This window comes from Vanellus vanellus (assembly GCF_965231255.1).
Source record: "Vanellus vanellus genome assembly, chromosome: 20".
Classification (NCBI taxonomy): domain Eukaryota; kingdom Metazoa; phylum Chordata; class Aves; order Charadriiformes; family Charadriidae; genus Vanellus; species Vanellus vanellus.
Window position 1 is genome coordinate 8,655,903 of NC_138925.1, and position 25,136 is coordinate 8,681,038.

General features: G+C 41.8%; 2 protein-coding genes across 2 annotated transcripts in view; both read right to left on the reverse strand.

The window, feature by feature from the left end:
• The window catches only part of PANK4 (pantothenate kinase 4 (inactive)), a gene marked incomplete at its 5' end in the record, with an annotated part of 26,731 nt that extends 8,482 nt beyond the window's left edge, over nucleotides 1-18,249 (reverse strand). Inside the window, 12 exons of the mRNA XM_082493421.1 lie at nucleotides 1,376-1,463; nucleotides 1,978-2,090; nucleotides 3,057-3,212; nucleotides 5,052-5,152; nucleotides 6,308-6,389; nucleotides 7,920-8,101; nucleotides 9,026-9,179; nucleotides 10,688-10,780; nucleotides 11,323-11,506; nucleotides 13,624-13,832; nucleotides 14,671-14,753; nucleotides 18,090-18,249. Coding sequence (XP_082349547.1) covers nucleotides 1,376-1,463; nucleotides 1,978-2,090; nucleotides 3,057-3,212; nucleotides 5,052-5,152; nucleotides 6,308-6,389; nucleotides 7,920-8,101; nucleotides 9,026-9,179; nucleotides 10,688-10,780; nucleotides 11,323-11,506; nucleotides 13,624-13,832; nucleotides 14,671-14,753; nucleotides 18,090-18,249 — 1,605 coding nt within the window. The remainder of the gene's footprint in view (nucleotides 1-1,375; nucleotides 1,464-1,977; nucleotides 2,091-3,056; nucleotides 3,213-5,051; nucleotides 5,153-6,307; nucleotides 6,390-7,919; nucleotides 8,102-9,025; nucleotides 9,180-10,687; nucleotides 10,781-11,322; nucleotides 11,507-13,623; nucleotides 13,833-14,670; nucleotides 14,754-18,089) is intronic.
• A 1,912-nt stretch (nucleotides 18,250-20,161) lies between these two features.
• LOC309680152 (transcription factor HES-5-like) lies at nucleotides 20,162-21,122 on the reverse strand (the record flags this gene model as incomplete). The annotated part of the gene is given in 4 exon segments (XM_082493667.1): nucleotides 20,162-20,415; nucleotides 20,515-20,680; nucleotides 20,804-20,887; nucleotides 20,889-21,122. Coding segments are annotated over 4 exon segments (648 nt in total). The 5' UTR covers nucleotides 21,033-21,122.
• Between the last annotated feature and the right edge of the window lie 4,014 nt (nucleotides 21,123-25,136).

Sequence of the window (25,136 nt, forward strand, 5' to 3'; positions counted from 1 at the left end):
GAAGCAAACACAAGTAAAAGCCACCTCATGTATTTTTTACCCTTTCTTAGAGTCAATGTAACATCTGACAGTACGGCTAGGGAGAACCTTTTATGTATTTTGTAGAAATATATCAACAGTCAGAAAAAAAGTCTCTAACCAGACACTGGCACTGTTATTATTTATATGTCCACACAGACAAGTGGTGAGGATCAGACCTACAGAAAAGTTATTTGTAAGAAATACTGACTTCACATGTCCTCTCCCCCAACCATATTATGTTACAGAATGAAATACAAAGAGCAAACAGCTGCACAATGGCAACAGATATTTTTAAGAGCTGGAGGTTATGCATTTGTATACACTCAAACCCAGCTCTGCTCAGTATCTCGAAAATTACAAAAGTAATCAAGAATCATTTTACAGCATAGCAGTAAATTAACCCAGTAAATTAACCCAGAGAAAACATGCAGGAAGGCAGCACAGTTTAGTTTAAGGACAGACTGCCTCAGCAAGGAAGGGAATGTGTGAAGGGTGCTTAGTTTTTATTTTTCAGGCCTTCTTTGGGCAGGATGAAATGGGGGAGGATGATAATCTGTTTATGACACACTCCACCCCCCTTCCTTTTCTTTCCTTTGGCGGGGAGGAAAGAAAAGAAAACACACTGGAAGGTAGTTAAAGGAATACAGAAATGTCAGTTCATAGCACTGGTGACTTTTGCACAGAGCTGTTGAGATTGTTAACAGAGCTACAAGATAACAATGCCAAGTGTCTTTTTCAACTGTCTGCAATTACGTATTTATTGGAAAGTACTTACATAGCTACACACGGCTTTAAATTTGAAAATGGTTTCCACGCCATGAAAAAAATTATGAGAATAAGGAGGAAAAAAGAAAAATTCCTGAAGTCTGCCAGACTGCAGCAGCAGCCTCAGTATAAAGGGAAATAACATCTGTCCTCAAAATTGAACTTCTCAGGTGATTTGTGAGGTACTCCATAGTCAGAAGCGCAGGCTTCTCCACGCAGTTTCCTCAGTTCTAAACTGAAGGAAACACCTCACTGACAGAGCAAGTTACAGCAGTATCCGCTGACAGACACCATGCACTCATCAGGAATGGGACTGACACCATCAATGCGCTTCTTGGAAGCATCAGACAACGGAAGCTGGTGATATTTTTGGTTAGCATTATCCTCACCATGAGCACATCAGAGATCAAAGGCTTTATATCCCATTACCCATTGCTGTTTCTCCTCAGTGACAACCACCGACCGGTTAAAACTGCTGCAAGGTAGCTAATCTCACCCCTATAAGCCATTACTCATACAAAGTTTCAGAGTATGCAAAAAGTGTCTTGAACTTACATGTTGTCCACTCTGTGAGGCAAGAACAACTTACCTTTGAATAGGGATCCGGAAAATTGAACTCGTTTAAACAGTGTTCCCTTGTATCCAAAAGACTTCTAACTGTTAAGGTACCATATGCACTTTAAAAAGGGAGAAGAGGGGGGAAAAAAGATCAACTACTTCAAACAGAAAAAAGTTTTCTCCTCTGTTTCCTCCATAAGTCATGGCATGTCACACAAGCACTTAAATTAAGAGTCTTTACATGCCACATGTGCTAAACACTGTCTCCAAGTGCTAAATCTACTATACAGTTTATTTAAATACAGAGAGGGAAAATATTCAGAGCAAAGCTAGGTACTTGAATTAATATGCTACCATTTTTCATAATCACGTAACTATTTTTCACAATAAGTTTTCTGCCAAGATATGCTTTTTCTGTTAAATTCCGATATATGAGACCTGAAAAGTTCTGTGCAGAGGACCTGATGTTTGGCACATCGACTTGCTATAGTCTTCAGTCTACTTAGCTTTCAGTTTGCTCTGCTTCATAACCTCATTAGCTTTTAGTTAGTTTTTAGTTAGCTTTTAATTTGCTCTGCTCAAAGAAGTCAGCAAGTCAGCAAGCGATGAAAAAGACAAAATGAAGACACTTACAAAGGCTGCTGCCTGAGCGTCTGGAGCTTATTCCAGTATTTCTGTCGAAACTTTTCAGCTCTCTCCAGTGCATCAACAGAGTCTGGTTGACTGGCTGCTGCACGCTTTGCCACCTGGTAGAGAAATGAGGCAAGACTGAAGTTACCAAATGAATTCTTCCTCCATGTAACTGATCTGAAGTTCAGTCTGAAAAATAACCCCCTCCATCTGCTATACTGTTCAGTGCCTGCATGCTATCTAGTCCCTCCCACACAGTAACATCCAGCTTTCATTTACTCCAACCGCCAAAGAATAATTTAAATACCTCCTTTCTTCCCAAAAGATTTAAAATTTATTTTCAAGACCATACTTTCAGAAATCAAACACAATATTTAACTACTTATAGGAGGGGAAAAAATAACAAACACACACAACAGGAGAAACAGGCAGAAATTTAACAGTCCACATCAACCCCTTGTGTTCTTTTTTTCTTTACTACAGTAAAGTCAAGTCAGTGTGTTGCCCCTGTGTTTTTCCCCAGCCCTTTTCCTCCTCACACACACATGAAGTTTCTGATTTCAATTTCCTTAGGAAGTATACATAGCCCTTAAGTACTAGCATGCACTGACTGAGTATGTCTCACAGTGCAGAAAAAATAACTCACGTCTGATTAAATCACGCTCTTTGAACACAAAAATGGCTGTTGTCAGTAGGACTGCTCCGAAGAGCGAGAACAATACAAATATCTTTGGCCTTTGCCTTTTTGGCCTTTGATTGTATAACCATCCTGCTTGCCAGCTCTGTATAAAGAGGTGGGAAGTGCCATTTAAGAGAAGATGCTTTGAAAAAAAAAAAAAATTAAAAAAAAGACCCCCAAACCCACAGGAGAATACTACTTTTGCCTTCGAAGGTATCAAGCACTTAGTTAGGAGACTGGGACAGAGTCAGATGCCTCTGTTAACGGGGAAGAGGAACTGTACTTACACACAATAGGTTTGACACAGCAGGTACGTTTTGCAGGGTAAACAGGTTTACACACAAAAGATTTATTTGCTAAATATTTGCATCATTCACACATATAACTGTTTTGTGACATTTACCCCGTCCAGTGCCTCCTCAAAGCAGGTCAGCCAGTATTTTCTGGCCATGGCATCATCTGTGAGGTCAACAGTGTCTGGAATATAGGTTGATGGGTCTTTCAGCAGTGGCAGGTTAACAAGCGGTCTCTCCAACCTATCCATTTCAAGCATGTCAAACTAGGTGAAAAATTAAAGAGATTTATTAGAACTTACTCAAAAATTGATTCACAACAAATTAAACTAGTACAAGCACTACAGAAGTCCATCCACAGTTAAGACTAACAAATCTGCAGACAACTATATTAGAGTATATGCCACCATAAATAATCCACTCCCCTGAATGGACTATTTATCCATGCCCAGCCTATAGACAGAGATTATCAAGTTTCGTGTTGAAAACTTACTATAGGCCCTCTTATTTTATTATTTGCCTTCCTTCCCTCCCCAGCACTGTCAAATCTGCTGGGCTGTCAGGTTCAGACAGGAGCACAAAGAGCTGAGCACAGGCTTATTTGTAAATGAATGTTGCTATGCTGCTTTACAACTTCCATTTACAATCCTGGCCAAGTCTCCAAAACTTTTCCTTACGCCTTGTGAAAGCAATGCTTGGGACCAAATTTCTACGGATAGAGATTAAGTTCATGTGAAATAGGAATAGTTACACAGCTCTGTAAATAAAGTGTGCCTTATTTCTCGTGTCTAAAAAAAACCTGAGCACATTTATCTTTATTTCACACAACTATCTAATCCCACTGCATTTGCGCACACTGCATGGCCTAGAAATGCTCAGACTAAATACTAAGATTAAAGCCCACAATGTAACAAGGCTTTCTGTACATAAACCAAAGCGGTCGCTATAGAAAGACTGTCTTCAATACTAATTTCACTGTTGAAAAGTGGACATTTCTGAACTATGATTGTTGCAAAGAGATTTCACTTCACGTGAACAAAGTAAGTGCCAAGCAATAGAAGGGACCAAAATGGAGAACTGTGGACAGTACATCTGCATAAATACTGTTTAAAATCTGTCATATATTTTATGATTAAGAAGGTTCGTGTTACTATTTTTTGGTCATACTTGTAATCCACAATTTCATGACAATATTTTCAGTTATGGCAGAGCTTAAAATTAGATATATTTTTCATATATGCACACAACCCACAAAATCCAGCATCTGCAGTTCATAGCAGGCTTATACTAAGGCTTGGCCTGGAAAACCATTCAGTAAGAGTTCTGCACCTCATCTTCAGGCCTAAAAAAGCCTAGGAACCAACAGAAAACAACTAACCAAAGCCAACACCTGCTCCTCCCCCCTGCACCCTACAGCAAGTATGGGAAACTAATTCCTGAAAACTGGGAGGAGATAAATCAATGATGGAGCAAATTAATAAAAACACTTGATATGAAAAAAACTGACATGTGGACTGGTAAAAGACAGTAAAAACCAATGAGCTCCACTATTCTAGCTTCTTTTCAAAAGCACTTCAATAGATGCAACATTAGAATAATTTAAGAACCTTAAAGTATTTTCTGATTCCTTACTGTATGCCAGTTTCACTGTGAAATCGGAATTACTGTATTGTCAGTATATTTAAGAGATGACTGGGCTGATGCTCTTCTGTCCAATTATGCATTTCTCTTCTCATAGGAAGCAAATAAATGCTGCTTAAAGACAGTGGAACATCAGATTCAAAAATTCTGAAGCACAATATTTCAACTGTAGCAAAATACAGCTACTTCAGAGAAAGGGTAAGAGATGAATGTTCCCCCCTCCAGCTTTGGTGAAAGCAAGTAAGACAAAGTAGCAGCCACAACCTGTTTTTGAGACATTACATCAAACCATCACATAAGACACAAGACAACGTCACACATGACACAAGACACCGTATTAGTTGCTTCTTTTGGTAAGCAGGAGTCCCAGGGGCAAGAAGTAATGAGCTCAAGAATAATGATCAATTTTCAAATCATCATTACTTAAGAAAAGGCACTTAGTTCTAGAAGAGACAACCACATACTGTACCACTCCTTGTTCTCTGCATAGGGTAAACATCGGGTGATGTGCTCATAAGACCAGAACTCCCAGCATAATTCTCTCCCCAGCTATACTGATTTGGATCTAGAAAAAAGAAAGACAGAGAGACACATAATCTGAAAATAAAACTGAAAGTACTCCTGTGAGCGAGCCTAGAATTAGCATCCCTTCAGAGAAGCTGCTTCACTACAAAAGCCATTTTCCCTTGTCTTTATAAATAAACATAATTTTTCCCTCTAACCCCCAAAAGAAATGTTTTAACCACTCAGTGAATTGCCTAGCTCTGAAGAGCTTCAACCTGAACGAGACATAAGACAATGGAAGTTCTAAAATAATTCCTTTTTTAACCCCCTTTCCTTGTTATTAAGGTCTATAACCAGCATGTCTTCAAAGCACTATCTCTGATCATACAGATAATTTCTTATTTCTAAATCTAGCTTCATTATTAACAAAATATAACGACAAAACTCTCAAAGCATAATATAAGTTTCACATAAATACTGAAGTTATTTCTAGAATTTTTTGAATTTGAGAAAAAGTTTAATCCAGTTCGGATATACAGTACATGCTGCACAAGCAACACCCTTAATTTCTCAGTAGCTGGTTCCTTGCCCATAGCTATAAGATGGGTATGAAAAGAATTCCACATCCATTATTCTGAGGTTTATCTGATATTTACTAAAATTAAGTACCACTAAAAACCTCACTACCTGTTCTACTATAACAAATAATGAATGGTTTGCTACTACACCAACAAGAAAAAAAGAAAATAAAAATGGCAGAATTCAACCAAAGCACCCTATACCCCAAAAACGCTGGACAGAAGTGTCTCATCCTTCATAAATGCCTGTGAGGCTTTTCACTCTCAAACGAACACAGTTTTGAGATGCTAGTCGTCTTCAGTACATTAACTGAACTCAGAAGCTGGCCTCTTTAAGAGAAAGTTCTCAGAAACCACATTTCCCCAATTTGATTTGGAGTTATGACCGCTCTTTGCAGAAATGCAACAAAGAGAAGAGCCAAATCCTGCTGGCTTCTCAAAGGAGGAGCAGGAAAAACAGTAAGAAATTAAGGTGTCCCTGCCAGAATATATAAAACCAAAGCCCAGCATCTGTGTTTATTAGTGCCAAATGTATTTATTTAGGCAACAACTCACATGCAGCCTCTTAAGAGAAACTTGGACATTACACTGACATTTCAGAACACAGCATATACAGAACATAGCAGTGCTGTACTTACTGTCTTGTTCAGCTCCTTTTAAAAATGCCCCAATGGCTCCCAGGTAGCCTTCATGTCTCAGGAACAATGCCTGAACCTCTCCCTGCCACAATATGAAACATTGCAATTGGATGGTCCCTGATGGCTAATATGTACTTCTTTGTCACTAGTTTTACACTTAAATTTACTAGAAACAACTAGAAGATGGTAATATTAATTTGTGCTACATTCTAACACATTCAGTAGCTTTACTGGTGTTTCTGAAGCACAGCTTCAGGAGGAACTGCTTACATACATTATTCCACAATTATTAAACAGCTGGGGAAAAAAAAAACATGCAGAAGTGGTGGGTATTCTAAGCCTGCACAATACAGAAGCAGAGGGAAGGCAGAGCTTTCACTAGAGAAGACCACTGCATCATTCCATGAATATTCAACTCCTCTTGCTTGAACAGGCTGGAACTATAAGGTCATCTGATTTCTAGGACATCAACGTAAGTGTGTGCCACTGGGCATCCAATGCATTCAAGACATTGCTCATTATCTTTATTTCATTAACTGCTATTTAACATTCAACATCATACAAACACTGTATATTATCCATAGGCAAGCATCAAATTAGTTACTTTAATTGTTAATATAATACACAAATGCTAGGGGGAATAAGAACACGCTCTATCCTAGCAGCGGGGTGCCTCAGCTTTCCCAGGCAAGGCTGGGTGAGATGCTGCCTTCTCTAAAGGAAAATCAGCTATGTCTGCAGCTGCGACTATAAAACAGCTAACACTGACCTAAGCTATAGTAAACAGTCAGCTACAATTCACAGATTTGGATTTGAGTCACTGATAGAGCTGTTCTTACAAGAATCTAAAGCTGTAGTTTTGCAACGGTTTTCTTGAAACAAAGTTTTACAGAAACGGACTGCAATGATGAAATAAAGGCAGAAAAAAAGTAGCACAGAGGAGTCTCTTGCTTGAAGCACTGAGACGAGAAGAAAAACTGTGTCATCTATAAAATTGCAAAAGTGCAGGAACTAATCTACCTGCAACAACCATTAAGTAAGCTTTTGGACTTGACCGTTTTTCTAGTGAAAAATCTTCAGTATTGTCCATAGCTTCAAAACCTGCAAAGAACTACAGCTTGGTTGGTTTTTGGATTTTTGTTTGTTTGTGTTGTTTGTGTTTTTTTAAAAAACCAACCAAACAAAACAAAAAAAAAAAACAAAACCCCACCGATACTAACTGCTAACTATCTCAGCAGAAAAATCCCACATTGCATAGCCTAGGGGGTGAAAAGAAATAGATGCAAGTCAGCAAGAGGAATTGAATAACACTGGTAGCTGTCTAAGAAAATAGTGAAAACTCATTACTTGGCAGCTACAAGACAGACTGTCAATCAAAAAAATAATAAAGAGAGGGAGGGAGAAAGAAAGAGAGTCCAGACAGAACTCCCAGGCAACTCACAGTTATTTTACCCCTCCCACAACAGACCTTTATAGCCCTGCCTTACCTACCTAAAGAGAAGTCCTCTAAGCTTACTTCATGTGCAAATTAATTTATTAAAAGTCTCCCAACAACCTAGAAAGATAACTAAACATGTGACTTTGCTATTAGGAAAGTCTCTGTTTTCATTACCTTGGAGAAGAAGTTGATACTGTAGGTTATTGTGCGCATGGTAACAGGGTGACCCCGAATAAAGAATCCTCCAAAATAGATTTTATCTAAGTTATGGAGTTTGGCATAGAGGCAGGCGAGTTGACCAATGTCATTGCTGATCATATGTAGTAAACTTTTTGCCATATCTTCTTTGGAAAATTCTTAAAGGAAAGAAATAGTAAACCAAACTAAACACAGCTGAAGAATGCTCAAATTGACTGTACTTTTCTAACAGATAGCCTACAGCTGGAGGAAAAGAAAAAAAAAAAAAAGAAAGAGTTTGACCAGTCTCTTTATGTGTGTAGAATAAATGTGTTTCCCCCCCCCCAGCCAAAAATCTTTTACAAAAAAAGTACTTTAAACAACCAGGAGTGCGCATTAGACTGGAGATATCATGAAAAAAACACTTAAGCCTCTGTGAAATATTGCTGGAAAGAAACCTGCTTGAAAGGCGAACAGCAAATGGCAAGAACCCCACTTCTCTCTAAGAACCACAGATGATGGTTCATCCATCCATCTTGCTTTGAGATGCACCGCAAGCATTTTATTATAATACTGCAACTAAAATTGCAAACTATAGTAAATCACTGCCATGGGTCCTTTTCTGGACCGAGAAAGCCACATATATTTCCCACATGCAATCCCAAACCAAAAATGTGAATGCCTGCTTGTAAGGCAGTGCTATGTAGTATTTTTAATCAATAAAATATCGTGCAGGCACAACACATGTAGGCATGATCATGAAAAGGACTGGCGGCAATTTTCCAGCTCTACTTGTTAGATCATTATAAATATCAGATTCCCAATGGCCAGGGGAGATGGTTGCGTTTCTTCTCATTACTTTTAAACAACAACAACAAACTGGAGGACCTCAAGCAGTGCTCCCTGTCCCCTCTCAGCCCAGCATGCATAACATAAGGAAATGGATAAGGCAAGGTATGGTTATGCTGATGAAGCTGGCAAATATTTTTCCATCCACTTAAGCATTCGCAGGAAGCTGGCACAAGCAGCAAATCCATGCTGACAGGCAATATAAAGTATTAACGCTATAGGAAATCTTGGGTAGATCTTTTATATATCAATACCTTTATCTGCTGTAGTAGATTTCCCGAAGCTGCTAGCTATCAGATTTCCACTTAGCCCCAGCGTCTGGTAGGCGCCTCCATACACATCTTTCACCAGCATGTCCACATTTGTGTGCTGTCCCTTTGAAGCGAGTTGCAGCAATTCATCAAATTTCTGAGGATGAGAAGCAGAGTTACTTTAGCTTTCCTGGACAGCCAGAGAACCTTGCCCATAAGCCCAGAGTTCTGCAGCATCTTTACTGAGCAAAAACAGGGGGTTTGGCGTGTCTTCGAATCAACCCTGTCAGCAAAAGATACATTATTTCTAATTACAAGGACTTATCCAGAGTCCGTTATCTCATCAGACAGATTGATCTTAAATGGAGCTCCTTTAATGATGGAAAGCACAACCGTCCTCTTCAGTTATCTGCAAATAATTTGTTGAATGTCCCCTGAAAACTAGAGATAGATCAGCACATACAAAATAGTCAGAAGCCACATGCATCTCTTATCTTGAAATGAAGTCAGAAACACAGTAACTAAGAGCAAACACAATTATGTCTTCTTGAGGCATAAAAAAAAATAAATGTTTAAAACCCAAAAGATGAAGTCTGCCTTTACTGTTGCAGAAATGCATTAATGTCCCTGAAATTAAACTTGCACACAATCTGCATTATGCCAATACTTAATTTATAAGTCTATTAACCCTAATTTCTTCTTCTACAAAATCAGAGAGAATTAAGAACAGACATTGTCATGTTCTAAGATTTCTTTTTTTAAAAGCATTAAACAAAATATTGCAAGTACGGGTCTTCCTTTTGACATTTTCTTGTGTGGTGCACATGTAACTCTACCTTTTTCTACACCACTGACATTTAGGGACACCTATTTAAGCCACGTGGATCTTTGAGACAGGAAAAAAACAGCATGATTTAAGAGCTGAGTTAGGCAGAGCAGTACTAAATCAGACCTTATTCTGGCAGACTACCAGCCTGGGATTTAAGTGATGAAACCCTGAAACTGTAATGTGTAACAAAGAGAGTTAGAATTCCTCCTCTCTACTCCCAGACACTTTGCAGTAACTGGACGCTCTCTGCTTTTCTTCTGCAGATAATATTGGAGGAATTAGGCAGGCATTTCATGTTGAAAAAGTTCAGAAAATTAACAGGGCACTTTGAGACTATTCTCTGCATTATAGATATTATTTGTCCTTGTTGACAAACTCCTTGAGTCCCAAGTGGGATTACTATTTTGCCACCCATAAGCATCTTATCATTTTTGTCCCTATATGATAATAATATCTTTTTGCATTTAAAGCTTCCTTTTATGCATCAGAAGTGTCGAAAATGTGAACATAAGTCAAGGACTCAGCCTTGTTATCTAACAGTCTAGGACCACAAGCACCTAATGGAAAGTATTAAAATTGTCCTGAGCATTGCAGAACTGCCTGTTCTCTTTCTGCACAAGTGTAGCAATTCTTTGAATAAAAGGTACACCCCCCACAGGCGACAGACATAATTTTTTTCATCTTCTAGTATACTAACATTGGAATCTGGTTTCCCATACAAACTTTACTTGAAATAATTATTTCTCCCTATTCAAAGAGTTTGGCATTCCAACATTTCAAGCCTCCTCTTAGCATCTCATTTAATTCCATGGCCCTTAAAACTGATACTTCGATACCTTTGTTTTTGTAAGTAGTGCTCCAAGGCCCCAGAAGGTTCCACCTCCAATTGAGCTCCCTCCAATCCATTCAAATTTGTCTTCTGTTTCTACCTGTCAATAAAACAAGGCAGATTTGTCTAGGAAGTCCTATAATAACTATAAACACAGTGAGAGCGCATGGATTCCTTTTAACAGTGGAATCAGTGTAGGTGGAAGTATATAATTGCATAAATATCAGGTGAGAAGTTCTCCAGAGGTACATGTTCCACATACTTATACCACAAGCAGTTTCTGAAATCTTTGTGTTTAATTCTTGGCCAATAAGCCTAAATATAGACACTAAATTTGGTCCCCTCAACAGCATACCAAAACAAACAAGCAAACAAATACTGAAAATCACTGACAGCCTCTGTCCTCATCAGTTAATAGAACTTCTCTAAACACTGAATTAAATGTGATTAAAAAGAAACTATGGTAGTGAACGGAAAAGCATTCATAACTCTCCAAGAAATAGAATTTAAAAAAAAAAAAATCATTATTTTCTTGTTAGACTTTGTATTACCCAAGAAGAAACAATTACAAATCTAAAACAGTAAGATGTTTCAGATCACCTTTATCAAGTTCCACAATAAGACAGTTTAGCAACCACTCACCTTCACTATAGAAACCCCAGAGCCAATATTCACCAGTAAATAAGGGAAAATATTTGGGTGGTTTGTCTGAAAACGGAATTCTGTATCTGAATCTTTCTGGTATGCAAATACTTCATGGGGTATGTTCCTTAGTACAAAGTTGCATCCTTTAATTAGGCAGGTCATTACATCTTCTTTATCTACTCTGAGGCGAAGGGGGAGAAAAAAAAACCCTTACATAAATTTCACAGACCCATTGATAAGCAAGTATGCTTTTAGAGCAGTAGTTTTTTAAAAACTTTACAAACAGGAGATAGTAACCCAGAGCACAAGGCAAAAGTCTAGATCTCTGAAAACATGAAACCTACATCTGCCTATGTTCTGATGTTCATCTGCCATGCCAGAACACGCAGTCCAAAGTTAGACTGTAGTTACACAGTAACTTTCGTTTTACATAAATCGTGCTGTCATTAAAAATAAAGCTGCTCCCCTGTTTGCTTGTTTACACTGCCTCTTTAGTGCCCTAGTGCTACCACAAGTTTATGTGCACCTGTGCAATAAAGTAGGTCAGAAAACTTACCTGGAAATTAATCTAGCAAAACAATCTCCTAATAAGGAATTATTTTCTATTGCTCTTCCCCTTCCTTCTCAATAAAGAAAAAAGCCCCCCTCAACATTTCAGCACTTGCTTATGACAGATTAAAGTGACTGCGAGGAGCCTACTACTGGGATTACCAGACACAAGAAAAAAAGACTTCCCAGAAGAATAATAGGATTCACAACAGGACATATCCTGAGTATGGAGTCTGGGAACATGATGTATAATTTAGTTAAGATGAATGACGTAGTGAAGTCAGCTAACACTTACTGACTTCTGTAAACTTCTATATCTTATGTATTATTACTGATTTATGGCAAATTTCTTATATGAAATATGCTACATTTCTTACATAAAATATCATAAGCCTTGTTAAAAACACATAAACAAAGCACAAATATACATCTCAATTAATACAGAATACTTTGTTTGTCAAGATGGAGAAAGTGCTGCTTTTTGCATACCAAATATAAAACAATGAAACAAAAAACAGGTGCACCACATGAGAAAAGGAGTGGAATTGCCTCTTTGTCTTGATTTATTGATCCTTAGTAACAGCCAATAAGGTACTGATGTAGAGTGGTTTGAAAAAAGCTAACAGAATCCTACCTATCAGAAGAAGAAAGTAATTTGAAATGTAGTATAAAAGACGATGAAGCTAGTACCTTGGAAATCTAAGCATGTACTACGTGTAATTACAGTATGAGAGGTGTCTCGATGGTCTCCCCAGTAACATCAGATAGTGTTTTACATTGGTGCAAATTAATTATGTTTTTATCTATACTTACAGCAGCTTTTAGCATATGGTGTCTGATAAAGATGTTTGAGTGGTAAATTTATGATACTGTAAACTCATGAGACAGCCCTTTAATCTCCTGCAAGCCTATGCTTCTGTGTAAAGTTTAGGTAGGAGCTATGCAGCAAGTTACTATTCATATTAATTATTTACTTCTTACCATGCACAGAAAAACATTAGAAGCTTTTGGAACTCCAACTTGAGAACTTAGGCAACTATAGATCTTAGCTACATCCAGGGAAAAAGTGTTTGCCAACAATGTTTTGGCTTTTAATAATAAAGTCGTCTTGTGGCTTTCATACTTAGACTTTCAGTAGAAAGATGGACGCACTTAAACACACCTCATCACAATAACTGATCAAAGAGCATCAATTAAAAATCTTGTTAGTAATGAATTTACTTACTACTTTATTTCAAATATTACTTTTGTAATACCACTGTAGGTTTTGTGTAAACTCCAGTAGAGTTTGACAGTATGTCCAAAGCACGCTACTGATAGCTAGGATACCATCACTGAAATGCTGCCAGTTGTGAGGGGAAAAGTAAAATCCATTACCATAATCATGAAATTAATTTAACTTAAAAATAGTATAGGTGTAAGTTAAATCCTTTACAGAAAAAAGCTGTGGTAATACCCTGCTTTCCTCTTTTTGCTGTCCTTCTTCTGAACCCTGAGCTCCTGTTTGTTGGCTCTATTCCTGTTCCTCTGCTGTGTCAGTTAATGATACAGTTATCTTTTTGCAGCTTATGTTTGCTAATGCGTCAACTCAGCCTGCTCTGACCAAGATGCATGCACACATTCTACTGCTTCACTCTTGCGGTGTAGATGGCTTTTGAGGGCAGATGGGCAAAGTGGAAAGTTAGCCTACTAAAATCTAGTCAATGAAGAAATACACTCCTATAACTAAATTTAAACAGTTTCACTTACTTCAATCCCAGTTTCTTCTCAATAAGATCTTTGAATTTATAGGCACCACCACCTGTAGCTTTGATGACTTTTGTCTCTGTATTGACAAGATGGTCTTTGATGAAATCTAGGCAGGTTTCAATATAAGTGTTTTCAAATTTAATGAAGTGAAGTCGAGCTGTAATCTCCTCCTGAACTGATATTTCATACAAAGGTTCATTTTCTATGTCCTTTAAAAGATAAAAGAATTTCTTACAGGTTATTCAAAATCATTTGTTGAGAAACAAGGTTATATACTAAAGCACTGAACATCAATACCTGTGTTTCCTTTGCCTTGAAACTGTGTTAATGCTTTTAAAAAACATAACTTCCCAAGCTACCTTCAAAGAATATAGTTTCAACAGACCTCAATACTCCTTAAACTGAAAATATAATCAATTCTCCCATGCATTAGACAAGCATGAAAAATCTCTGTATGAGAAAAGTTATCTTTACATGGGAGTATGTTTTTTTTTTTTTTTTTACAAAAGTACTGTACTTTTGTGTCTAGAAAATAACTATTTCAAACACTACCTGGCAATTCAAGCACTTCCAAGAAAGCAACCCTGTGCATGGACTGCACAACTCTGAAGCTTTGTGATCAATCTTTCAGTAAAGAAAACATGTATAGCATGTTATAACGTCAATTTAGATCTAGAGCTATATTAAACTTGCAAAGCAAAAGTAGTTGCCAAACACATCCTAACAGCTAATTTCCCCTGGAGTATAGCAAAGGGTTATTAGCAGGAGCCACACACTCATCTGAGCTGCAGTACACATGCTTAGAGATGGCTGTGTCAGTACATACTAAATATGTGTTTAAAATAAACATTTCAGTTGTGACAACTTCAGAGTAACTGACATTACAAAATGTCATACTGAAACTATAAGAAATTTCTAGATAAAGTTATATATAGAACTAGTCACTAGATGGATTTCAGATTAAATTTCTGCTTTACTATGAGAAGCCAGTCCAGTACTTCACTCCTGAGTCAATTGCATGCAACTGATTATTGATACAATTCTCACCTTTCCAGAATGATCAAAGGATCTCACTCTTGCCACTTTGTGCTGCACAGTTGAATAATAAGCGAGCTTGGTTAATGAACCACCTGTTAATGAAAAGATGAAAAGTTATGATTAATACCTCACCTTAGAGCAAACAATATTACTTAAGTTCATGTATGCTTTACCTGAGAGTTCTTGGTTTTTAAGATCTCCTCAGCTAAAGCCAGATATAATTAAGCTAAACGCATAATGCAGTGAGCCAAAGAATCCTTGTCTGGAAACTGATTTGGTATGGTTAACTCCAAATTCACTACTTATGGGGAAAAAGCTTATGCCCAACTGATGTGGGGGTGACTGAAGATGAGCAGAAATAAGTGGAAGTTCTTAAATGGCTAGGGTAGCACATATATCACTGTTACTTATCTTGTTTCAAAACATTTTATAGAGACCCCCAAATCTGCTGTTTATAAGAAGATCTTATAAGTAGGTTTTCCACAATTGAGCAATGCATGCCACTTGCACAATTAAAGTGTTTCATCAGGAACACCTAAGTAAATATTCTTAACCTGCTTCCAAGAACAAGCTAAAAATTCATAGCTGGTTAGAAGATAACTCTATGTACTGAATAACAACTACTTTGCAAGATTATTTTTGGCTTTGGGGTAAAGAACACTTAAAGTGATGATCCCTAAGCATACTATTACCAACATGCAAGTCTGAGGAGACCAGCCCCATCACCCTCTTCTCTTCAAGCCTTGAGGCTGCTTACATCAAGACAGTAAAGCTTCCCACTCATCTTGAAATAGAACTTAACCGCTTGCCCTATATGTGCTGCCTTTGCAACTGACCTGCAAAAGTGAATTTATGAAATTACACTGAATAACTTTACAAACTGACTTTCCTTAGGACAAAACAGTACCTGCTGGTGCTCCTGATACCTCTGGCATCTTAATCAAGTAGATATTTGAGCCTGAAAGTAGGAGGCTGTCAAAGCCTGCTTATTTTTGTTAAAACAATCTTTTAATTTTTTCCCCCCTCAGAAAGAAAAATGCCTCTTCAACTACTCCTGAGTATCGGGATCTGATTAAGGTATCAGGTTGGCTTCATAAACCTCTAAGATGCTTTGGCTGTTGAAGAAAAACCTTTAATTTTAACTCGGCATAAAAAGTACCTTGTGCTGCAGACTGTAACCATCCTTACCTGTACAGAAAGTCAATTCTAAGTTTGCATCTGTGTTCTCAGAACAGGAGCACAAGGCAGTCAGGCGGTTCCTATCTCGATGCTACAGGCCTAACATGTAGTTGAATTTAAGCCTGCACGCATTACTTGCCTCTTGCCAAAGATTTGGCATGTTACCCCTTTCAGTAAGTTTACCATGCATCTCATAGAACATCCTGTGTACAAGACAGGAAGTAATTATGACCAACTCTTGGGTTAAAATTAAAGGCCCAACAGCAAACAAAAACCTGGCAGTGTTAGATCATAACATAATAGCTAAATTCATTGGCTCTACGCTCTGCCTTATAAACAAGTGCAATCGAGAAATGCAGCATGGTCAAGTGAAAAATAACCAGCTAGTGCTTGTAGCTTTGCCTTCATAAGAGTACTCTCATCTCTTCCATCTTGCTCAAATAAAAAGGAAAATTTTTGCAACCTGTAGGAGAAAAATAGGTGGATTTCTCCAGCAAAATTGAAGTGAGGTCAACTTAGAGCGATCACTGACAGATGCTTATAGTAATAAAAGCAATAAAGCTTTCCTGACCTCAGATCTCATTTCAGTGTACTAGCCAATGCTTTAAAGTTTCTTGTAAACAAAATTCAAACTCTGTTCTGCTAGCTCATTGCTTAAAGGTGAGGTTTTTCTTAGCTTTTGGGGTTTTTTTTTTTTTTTTAACTAAACTCAGTAGCTCTGTGCTATGAGGAAAATCTTCCTTACAAACCTCTAAGCAGAGGAATCATGAAGCTTGTGTTGGGATGTCATACTGTTTGTACAACACTGATAACGATATAGCCACTCCAGCAATTAATTTATCACCAGATAGATGGTATGTAAAGCTATGCTTTATACATTCTCCTCTTCGTCTCCCAGTTTTTAAAAGACTTAAATCCATTCAGAACACCAGCTGAGACAAGCAACTAGGCTTTATAACTAATCCCACAACTCTAATTCCACTCTGACCCACAGCTGTTATTTTAACAGACATGACACGAGCAGTTTCTGAAGGAGTTAAGTAGACTTATGATATGACAAGATTGTATATTATGGTGCATATATTATGGTGCATATATTCTTCCCACTACACAGTAAGTCTACACCACCCAGAGCAGTGTTAACCAGAGGACTAATGGAGGCTCGCACTGTGGTACTGTGGCTGAAGAACACTTTCCTTCTGGCTTCCCTACTAAATAGTTCCACTGACCTAGTAAGTGCAAAACAGAGGCAAAATGTGGGAACTGACATTTTTGGTTTTGCAGATCTCCACAGAATGAATGCTAATCCTTGCACAGGTGAAAGTATTTTTAACAGGCCCAGCTCAGCTGTGTCCCTGCAAGGCCACCCACACCAGCACCATTCACAGCTGTGGTGCTCAGGTGTCACTTTGATGCACATTACTCCCTCTGTCCCTTGGCGCAGGCTGTTGCGCACCCAGGAACGTTATGTTCTCAGGCTTATGCACGGGACATGGGGTGTTTCTGGGGGGTCACTGAGGAACTAAGTGCAGTGAGGTACTGCTACGGACCCCACACCACGCCCACTCATCTCTGCAGCCACCCTGCCTTGCCAGGGCAGGGGGAACAGCAGCTTTCCCTGCCCTCTTTCTTCTTCAAAGCCCGTCTCAAGAGCACCGAGGAGCGCATGCTGCACCCTGCTCGCCACCCCCAGGTACGAGGGTCGGTCGGGGGTGGGGGGGAGGGGGCGCCGCAGCGCTGCCCCCCAGTCGGGCCTACGGCAGACGGTGCATCGTCCTCTCGCCTGAGGTCGCCGCGGCCGCCGCCCCCAGGCCCCGGGTAGGGTGGGGGGGCGCGGGCCCCGTTCCCCTGCGGGCAGCCGCCTCTGCCCCTTTGGCCGCCAAGGACAGCCCCAGGCTGTCCCTAGCCCGCTTCCCTCCGCGGCCCGTTAGCAGCCGCGGACGGCACGCTGGGCCTTGTAGTGCCGCTCCCCGCCTGCGCCTCGCCACCGCCCGGCGGCGGGACTCCCCGTCCCGTCGTGCCCCGCGCCGCCCGCCCGCCGCGGCGCCTGCCGGGAGCTGTAGTGCGGACCCGGCCCTCCGCGCCGCCCCGGCCGCCTCAGGGGACTGCGTTTCCCGGCGTGCCCCGCGCCCAGCAGGCTGCCCGCCCCGCCAGTCCCCTCAGCGGCCGAGAGCCGCCGCCGCCCGTTCCTCCACCATGCCCCCCCCCCCCCGCCGGCCCGCTCCTGCCCGCCGCCGCCGCCCGGTTACCGATGTCTATGGCGAAGCGCTTGGCGTTCTCCAGATTGCGAAAGATTTCATCAGGCGGGAGGGTAATGCTCTTGTCCAAACTGCCGTGACCGCCGCTCCCTCGCCCGCCCCGCTCCGCCATTTTGAACGCGACCCACTCCTCGGCTGGCCTCATCGGCATGCAAATGTATGCGCATACATCTACATACTAACAAGGTCAGGCGCATAGATTATGCGAATGAGGCGGGATCTGGAGCGCGCAGGCGGGCGCGAGGGAAGGCCGCCGCCCCTCCCGTTCGTGCGCGACGGGGGCGTCACAGCCCGGGGGGGGGAGGCGGGCGAGTGTCACAGCCCGAGGGGCGAGTGTCGCGGGGGTGTGTGGACGTGGCGCGTGTCACAGCCCGGGGGGGGGGGAGGGGAGGGGTTGTGAGGCGGAGGGAGAGGGCGAGTGTCCCCCGGGGGGCCGCGAACGCGAGTGGGGCCGCAAAGCGCGGGCGGAGCGGGGGCAGATGGGGAAATGAGGGCTTTTGGGGCGGGGGGGGTCATTGCCAAAGTCATCCAGGACGTGACTGGCAAGGGCAGCGCTGGTTTTGGCATCCCCGGTGCTGACTGTGCCTCACACGTGGGTGTGCACACTCACGTGGCGCAGCTATACCTGTCTCCCATTTAGGCAAAAAACCCATGTAAATTCCCTGCGTTTCAGGCTGTTCTGTGGCTCAGCCGCGTGCCACGAGAACGTGCAGTGTAACACGGAGTGCCTTGGCAAACTTTATCTGTTAATTGAAAGTATTTTCTGCGTTGGGGAGGCAGGCATAAATTTTCCTGAGTTCGCCCTTGCTGTGACCTTTCTCCACAAGTCTCTCTGCTCTAAATTTCCAAGGAATTTGTGGTTTAGGCGTGCCTCTATTTTTGCATTGCGTTGAGCGCGCTAGGGTTTGATATTTCAGAGCTGTGCGTGCGGAAAACAGCATTGCAGGGGTTCTGAATCGACACAAAGCTGGTGAGGCGATTAAATACCAGTTCTGAATATCTTTGCTCTACTAAGATCTTTGTCTCGTGTCCTGTAACCCCAGGGACCACAAGGAAATCAGCTATGTGAACTACTCAAGAAAGAATAACTTGCTGGATTTATTAACTAGATTTTTATTTATTTTTGTACTGTTAAAAGTTTCTGCGATTTCTGAAGTTCAAGATAACTTCTGGCACAGGTTACACAATTGGTGCAGCTCACACATAACATGTCATAGCATCCTCCAAGGACAGTAATGAATTCACGTTCTCCCCTGCTGGTAGGGTACCAAAGAGTAAATATAATTTGTACACCCGCCTTTCATGAAAGACTTTTGATAAATATTTCATGTAAAATCGACAACACAGCCGTAACTTTCTTTCCTATAAGGATAAAAAAATGAGCTTTTGCCTTTATAAAAGGCATACATATCCTGAACCTCACAAACAGCACTCTGATTTTGTGAGCAAGACATCCTGAGGAATTTCCTCTACGTAGTTTGCAGTATGGTTTAACCATTGTCACAGCATGCTCAGCACAGTCTACAAATATCATAGAACCCATTACGGCACCCACAGGTAAGCTAGGTTTTCAAATGCGTCCAGTTAGACCGGCTGCTCTGCTCGAGACACCTGGGGCCCCCGCGGCCGGGCAGTAGAGGTGTGGATACCTCAGGACCCAGGAGTCTCAAGTGGGGCAGGTCAGAGGAAAGGGCTCCTCCTCAACCAACGCTTTTGAAAACGCTAGCCTGAACACCTCAGAAGTTACCGCTTTCTCAACAGATGTACTCGTACAACCTCACTAAGGTTAAGAACAGTCGGTGTTCCTCTCTGAACAACTCCTCTCAGCCATCCTAGCGGGAGGATTACATCTCACATTCTATTAGAATAACTTTCTCTCCACGTGGTGGGATCATTTCAATCCTTCTGGAAGAAGGGAAGTGGACATCCAAGCAGAGTAATGCTCTGCAAAAGGAAAACATTCTTCCCTACTCATGAGAGGAGTGGGGGGACTTGTATAGCAAGTCACAATCTCCTCTGGAATACAAGCAAATGTCCAGGAAACACATAAGCGTACTCTTGGCCTACCAAGGCCTCCAGAGGCTGCAGGAGGGGTTCAGTGCTGCTTGTTTTGCAGGGGGCTGGTGGGTGGAAGCGGGTGCAGAAGAAGAACCAGAGTCCTTAGGCACCGCTTGTGACCTCTGGAAATGGCAGATCAGCTTCATCCGGGTTTCTGTGCTTGCGGAATGGAGCGACAGGAATTGCAGAGCTTCCTTGAGGCACCAGGCATACCCTTCACAGTAATCCTGCTGGAGGCTTTTGGCAGATGCTGCGAAAGCTGCAAGGGCAGGAGAGGAGAGAAGTGTTACACAGGGAGACTCAGGCTGGAGCTTTGCCGAAAAGTAAGGGCAGTCAGGGTGATCAGGGGGGTACTCACCTCGGCTGTATTTCAGGTAGCTGACAGTCATCTCCAGGATGTCGGCTTTCTCCAGCTTGGAGTTGGGCTGGTGCCTCTGAAACTCCTTCTCCAGGAGCAGTTTCAGCTGCTCAATGCTGCTGTTAATCCGATCGCGCCGCAGTTTCTCTACAATGGGTTTCCTGAGCTGTGACACAAAATGGGAAGAGGACAGTTAGCAGTGAGACCCTTTTCTGTGTCTATATAACCTGCTACTAAAGCAGTTTGGCCCTTCTCAGCTCTTTACCCTCCCAGTCAGAGAGACACTTACTCTGTTCTTCTCTTTGGGTGTTAGGATTTCCAGGGAGAGCGTGCTGGGTGCCATTATCCCAAGTGCTGGTTTCAGCTCGGAGCTCGCTGGTTAGCGGGTGCAGAAGGGAGCAGGGAGTTCCTCTATTTATACGCAGTGGCTGCATACAAATGTATGGGTCCTGAGCGACTTTGACTTTCCCACAGTCGATAGCCAATCCATGCGTGCCCTGGGACAATAGAGAAAGCATCTATTACAGCATGGCAAATTGACTGTGAATTGCCTGGGGATAATACCCTGCTCCCAAAGGAGCAGGTGGACTGGGGAGTGTGTGACACAATAGGGCTTGGCATTACGGCGCTGGGGTAAGAACGTGGGAAAGCGTTTGCCATCATTATAATCAAACTTCTGCCCGATGTTGGGAACGTCAACATCTCAATGTGCTGCCTTTTCCCAGGCTGTGGTGAAATTAAGCACAGAAGACTGATCCCAGGAAGAGATAATGCTCTGTGCCCACGACCAAAAGAGAGGTTGAAAAGGAAAAGATGCAGAATTAGACGGACTAAACCCTTTCATTGACATTAAACCATGCTTAGATGAATACAGTACCAGATAATTTTCGGGCAACTAAGGACTAAAATTGATGGAAAACCCTTTGAAACAATTTGTACTAAGCAGTTAGCTTGAAATATTTTCCTCTCCATTGTTTAAATACTTAAAGTTCCTCTATAAGTTATATTCAGAGCTCTTCCTTGCTTTTGTTTGGGTAATCTGGGCTTTACTATGGCAGCCCGTGACATGTAATGATTATGATGCCTTTCCCAAACATGTCCTATTTAATTTCATGCCACTTTGCAAATGCCTCACTGTTCCCTTCGTCCTGAGTCTCCACGTAAAGCACCTAAAATTATTTTCCCTTTACAGAAAACTGAGATGCAGTGAAAAGCCAATTCTTGTCTATTACTTTGCTTGTATTATCCCACTTGCAGAATGTAAATACAGGTGCTAGGGTATCCTGTGGCTCTGTTCAGTCTTGGGCTTTCTCAGTATATGTGCCACATGTATTGCAGTGAACACAGGTAAAGTGGAAAGGGCCAGCTAGAATCCAGGATTAAAGCTGCCTGTTGGAGATATTTTTTTTTCAGGCTATTCTAGGTTGCCTACTCAGGTCCACTGCCCCCCCCAAGCACAATCCAATATAAAGCTAGTCACGTTCAAGATCTGTCAGTCAGGCATGTGAGGCATTGTATTGACAAATTCCCAGTTATGCTTTATGGTACATCTGTCTCAGCTGTAGCATGTGCGGCTCTACAGGTTTAAAGGGAGTTGTGCGTGGGCATAATTTTGTTTTCCTTAATGCATGTTCCGTGGTCAGAGGCTAGAGCAGGGAGTAACCCCAGATTGTCCCTAATAGGCTAGCAGGTTGGGGGGGTTATTTTTTGACTCTGTGTTTCTTACCACAACAATATTCATGAAAACTCCACCTATTTCCTGCAGCTGCCTTTCAAAAGCAGAAAGCAAACCTTCCATTTCACAGTCGACTGCAGTCAGCCTGTCTCACCTGCCCTCGGCATCCCTCTCAATAAGCCAGGGCCAAAACCTGTGTCTGTGGGTACATAGATAGCAACGTGTTGCAGCACACATAGGATTGTTGCATAAAAGGATATGATCCTGCAAAGGATGATCCTGTAACTAGTTATTAACCTGAAGCTTACAAAGCCCCTTTTAACTTCTTGGCTTCCCTTTCCAGCCCAAAGACACTTTACATTTAGATGCATCATTTAGGGTGTAACAATTTTAATTGTTGATGGTTGTCAAAAGCCTATAATTGAACAGGGAGTATTCAAAATCAATTCCCTGAATTATTTTGTCAGCTTGTAATCAGTGGTGTTACTTGGGACTGCCCTGGCTGTGTGTACTTGTGCCGTTATTGGAGCCTGAAGTCAAGCACAGGGCTTTGTGCGTCTCTCTCAGGGGTCACATGAGATGGAACGGACAGCAGGTCCTGCCATGCACCGTATGGGAAGGAATATATTTGCAGCAGCAGCGGGCGCAGTGAGATGGGAGGGAAGCTTTGACCCAATTTTCAGTTCTGGAAATATGAAATGAGTGGTTTTAAATAATGCCATCCTATCCTGAGCACAATGCCCCTGGTCTCCAAAGGGCTAAACCAACTCCCACTGATTAAAGCATTATCCCTTCCTTTAAGGGCCAGGCAGATGGTGCAGCAGGCGTTAGCTTTCTTCTCAGGACCCACAGAGGCACACTTCTTTTGTTGACAGTTTAACACTGTGAATGGGGCAATGTGGGAAATCCTCGGAACTGTGGACTCGCACCATCTGATGTGAATGGTGAACCAGGCATGCTGCCTTGCCGCGAGCACACAGAACAACAGCCCTCTGGGCTGACAAACTCCCGGCTTCTCTCCCCCTCTCTCTGTCCGTTGAAAAGATAGCAAATTTTCAGTTCCTCCCCTGCCTGCTTCATCTACCCTCTGTATACTGTTGATGGGTAAAAAAGAAACAGATCTTCCCCCCCCCTCGTTTGGTTTGATTATTAAGGCCTGAAAACTTAATGGCAATGGTATTTCCCAACTGATGCTTCAGAATAATAAATTGTCTAGACTGGGGCTGTCCCTAGAATATATTCGTTGTGGAACTGGTTGCAGTATGAGCTTTCTGCAAGTATTTCAGTAAGAAAAAAAAATTCCTGTGCTGTAAGCAGTCTGTTTGCTCTTTGTTAAAAGTCTGTAACGGGTTTGCTCAGTTTGGGCTCTTATAAATTGCAGCTGCAAGCACAATAGTCCATCCCGCTGAAACACGTTTGTGATCTAAATCCTTGTCACTGTCCTTCATATCTGTGGGAGGAGTTTGTGCCTCTCTCTGACTGTCACTGCAGAGCCAGGATGAAAGATTGATTGTCTGAGGCTCAGAAGCAGGGGTTTCCCTGTTTTTGGAATGAAGGATTAAAAGAAACAAATCCCCCAAATTGCCAAGCATGTGGAGTTGACTAAATAATGATGTGACACAATAATTCTTTTCTTTGGTGGATGGTGTGAAATCTGGACCTGCTCTTGAGAGATGACAGCTATGCTGTGGACAGAGAGGCTTGCTTTCTTAGTGGCCTTGTTCCTCTAAATCGTGGTGCTGAGGGACGTGGTTTAGCGGTGGTTTTGGCAGTGTTAGGTTGATGGTTGGACTCAATGATCTTAAAGGTCCCTTCCAGCCTAGAAGATTCTATGATTCTGTAGTCATGAGTTGAATCATGAAGATGCAGTCTCCAAAGTCAACAGGGAGGTGTCTCCACTCTCGTTTGGTATAGATATTGCAGGGTGCAAGGGGAAACAGAAATCTGCCAACAGTGGTCGATGTCTGTACTTATAGATATTGCATGTCAGGCAGCAGTCCTAGCTTTTCCTAAGGCAAGAACCACTGTGTTAATTGTCTCTGACTGTAGATGCTCACCATTTGACTCTGAGCTATGGTGTGCACTCTGTGCGCCACAGGTGGCTCTGAGTTGAGGAACAACCACAGAGGATCCAGGAAAGGTGACCAAACCACCCCAGGACTACCATCAGTAGGCTTGTGTTCATTATAGCCCATAAATCAAAACAACTAGAGGACCACTAGCCTAGGAGACTGGTACTGGGCCATGGAGCTTTCTGCTTGTGGTTTGTAGGTGGTGATTTCAGCCCAGGTGGAAACTTTGCTACACGTGCTGTTTCCACAAAAGCTGCTACTACTTGTAATACCGATTGGCAGCTTTCTTAGCCCGTCTGATACTTAGTGGAACACAGTGTATTGCAATGCAGCAACAGGTCTGGAGGAAGGTGGGCTATCAGAGAAGAGTGCAGAAAACCAGAATTTCATTGTCTGTGTTATGCAGATCTAAAAAGGCGTTGCTCCTGTACATCTGGGGCTGTACTTATAGCACACAACTTGATGGCTTAAAGCTTTCCCCTCTATATCACTTTTAGAGCATTTTTATTTTAGACTATTTCCTATATTCATGTCAGCCTGTCTTACAAATGCCATTGATGGTGTTTTTAAAGAAATAATTACAATTTTTATTTTTTCTGTGCCTTCCTTAAATGGTTTAAAATCTTTCTGACAACCCCTCTCAAGACACCTATTTAGTGTCAAAGAGCATAACGTTCCCAAGTTTTAAAAGGGCTCTCGCATAATACTGATCGATCAATGTGCTCCTTGGGAAAATAGCTCTCCAGATGGTCTATCGGGACAGGAATTGCTGGTCATCACAATGCAGAGCCAAAAAGCGTCACTAATGTGGGCTGTTGTGAGGCACGCTTCCTTTGTGGTCCCTTTGAATGTCATAAATAGGGAAGAAAGTGTGG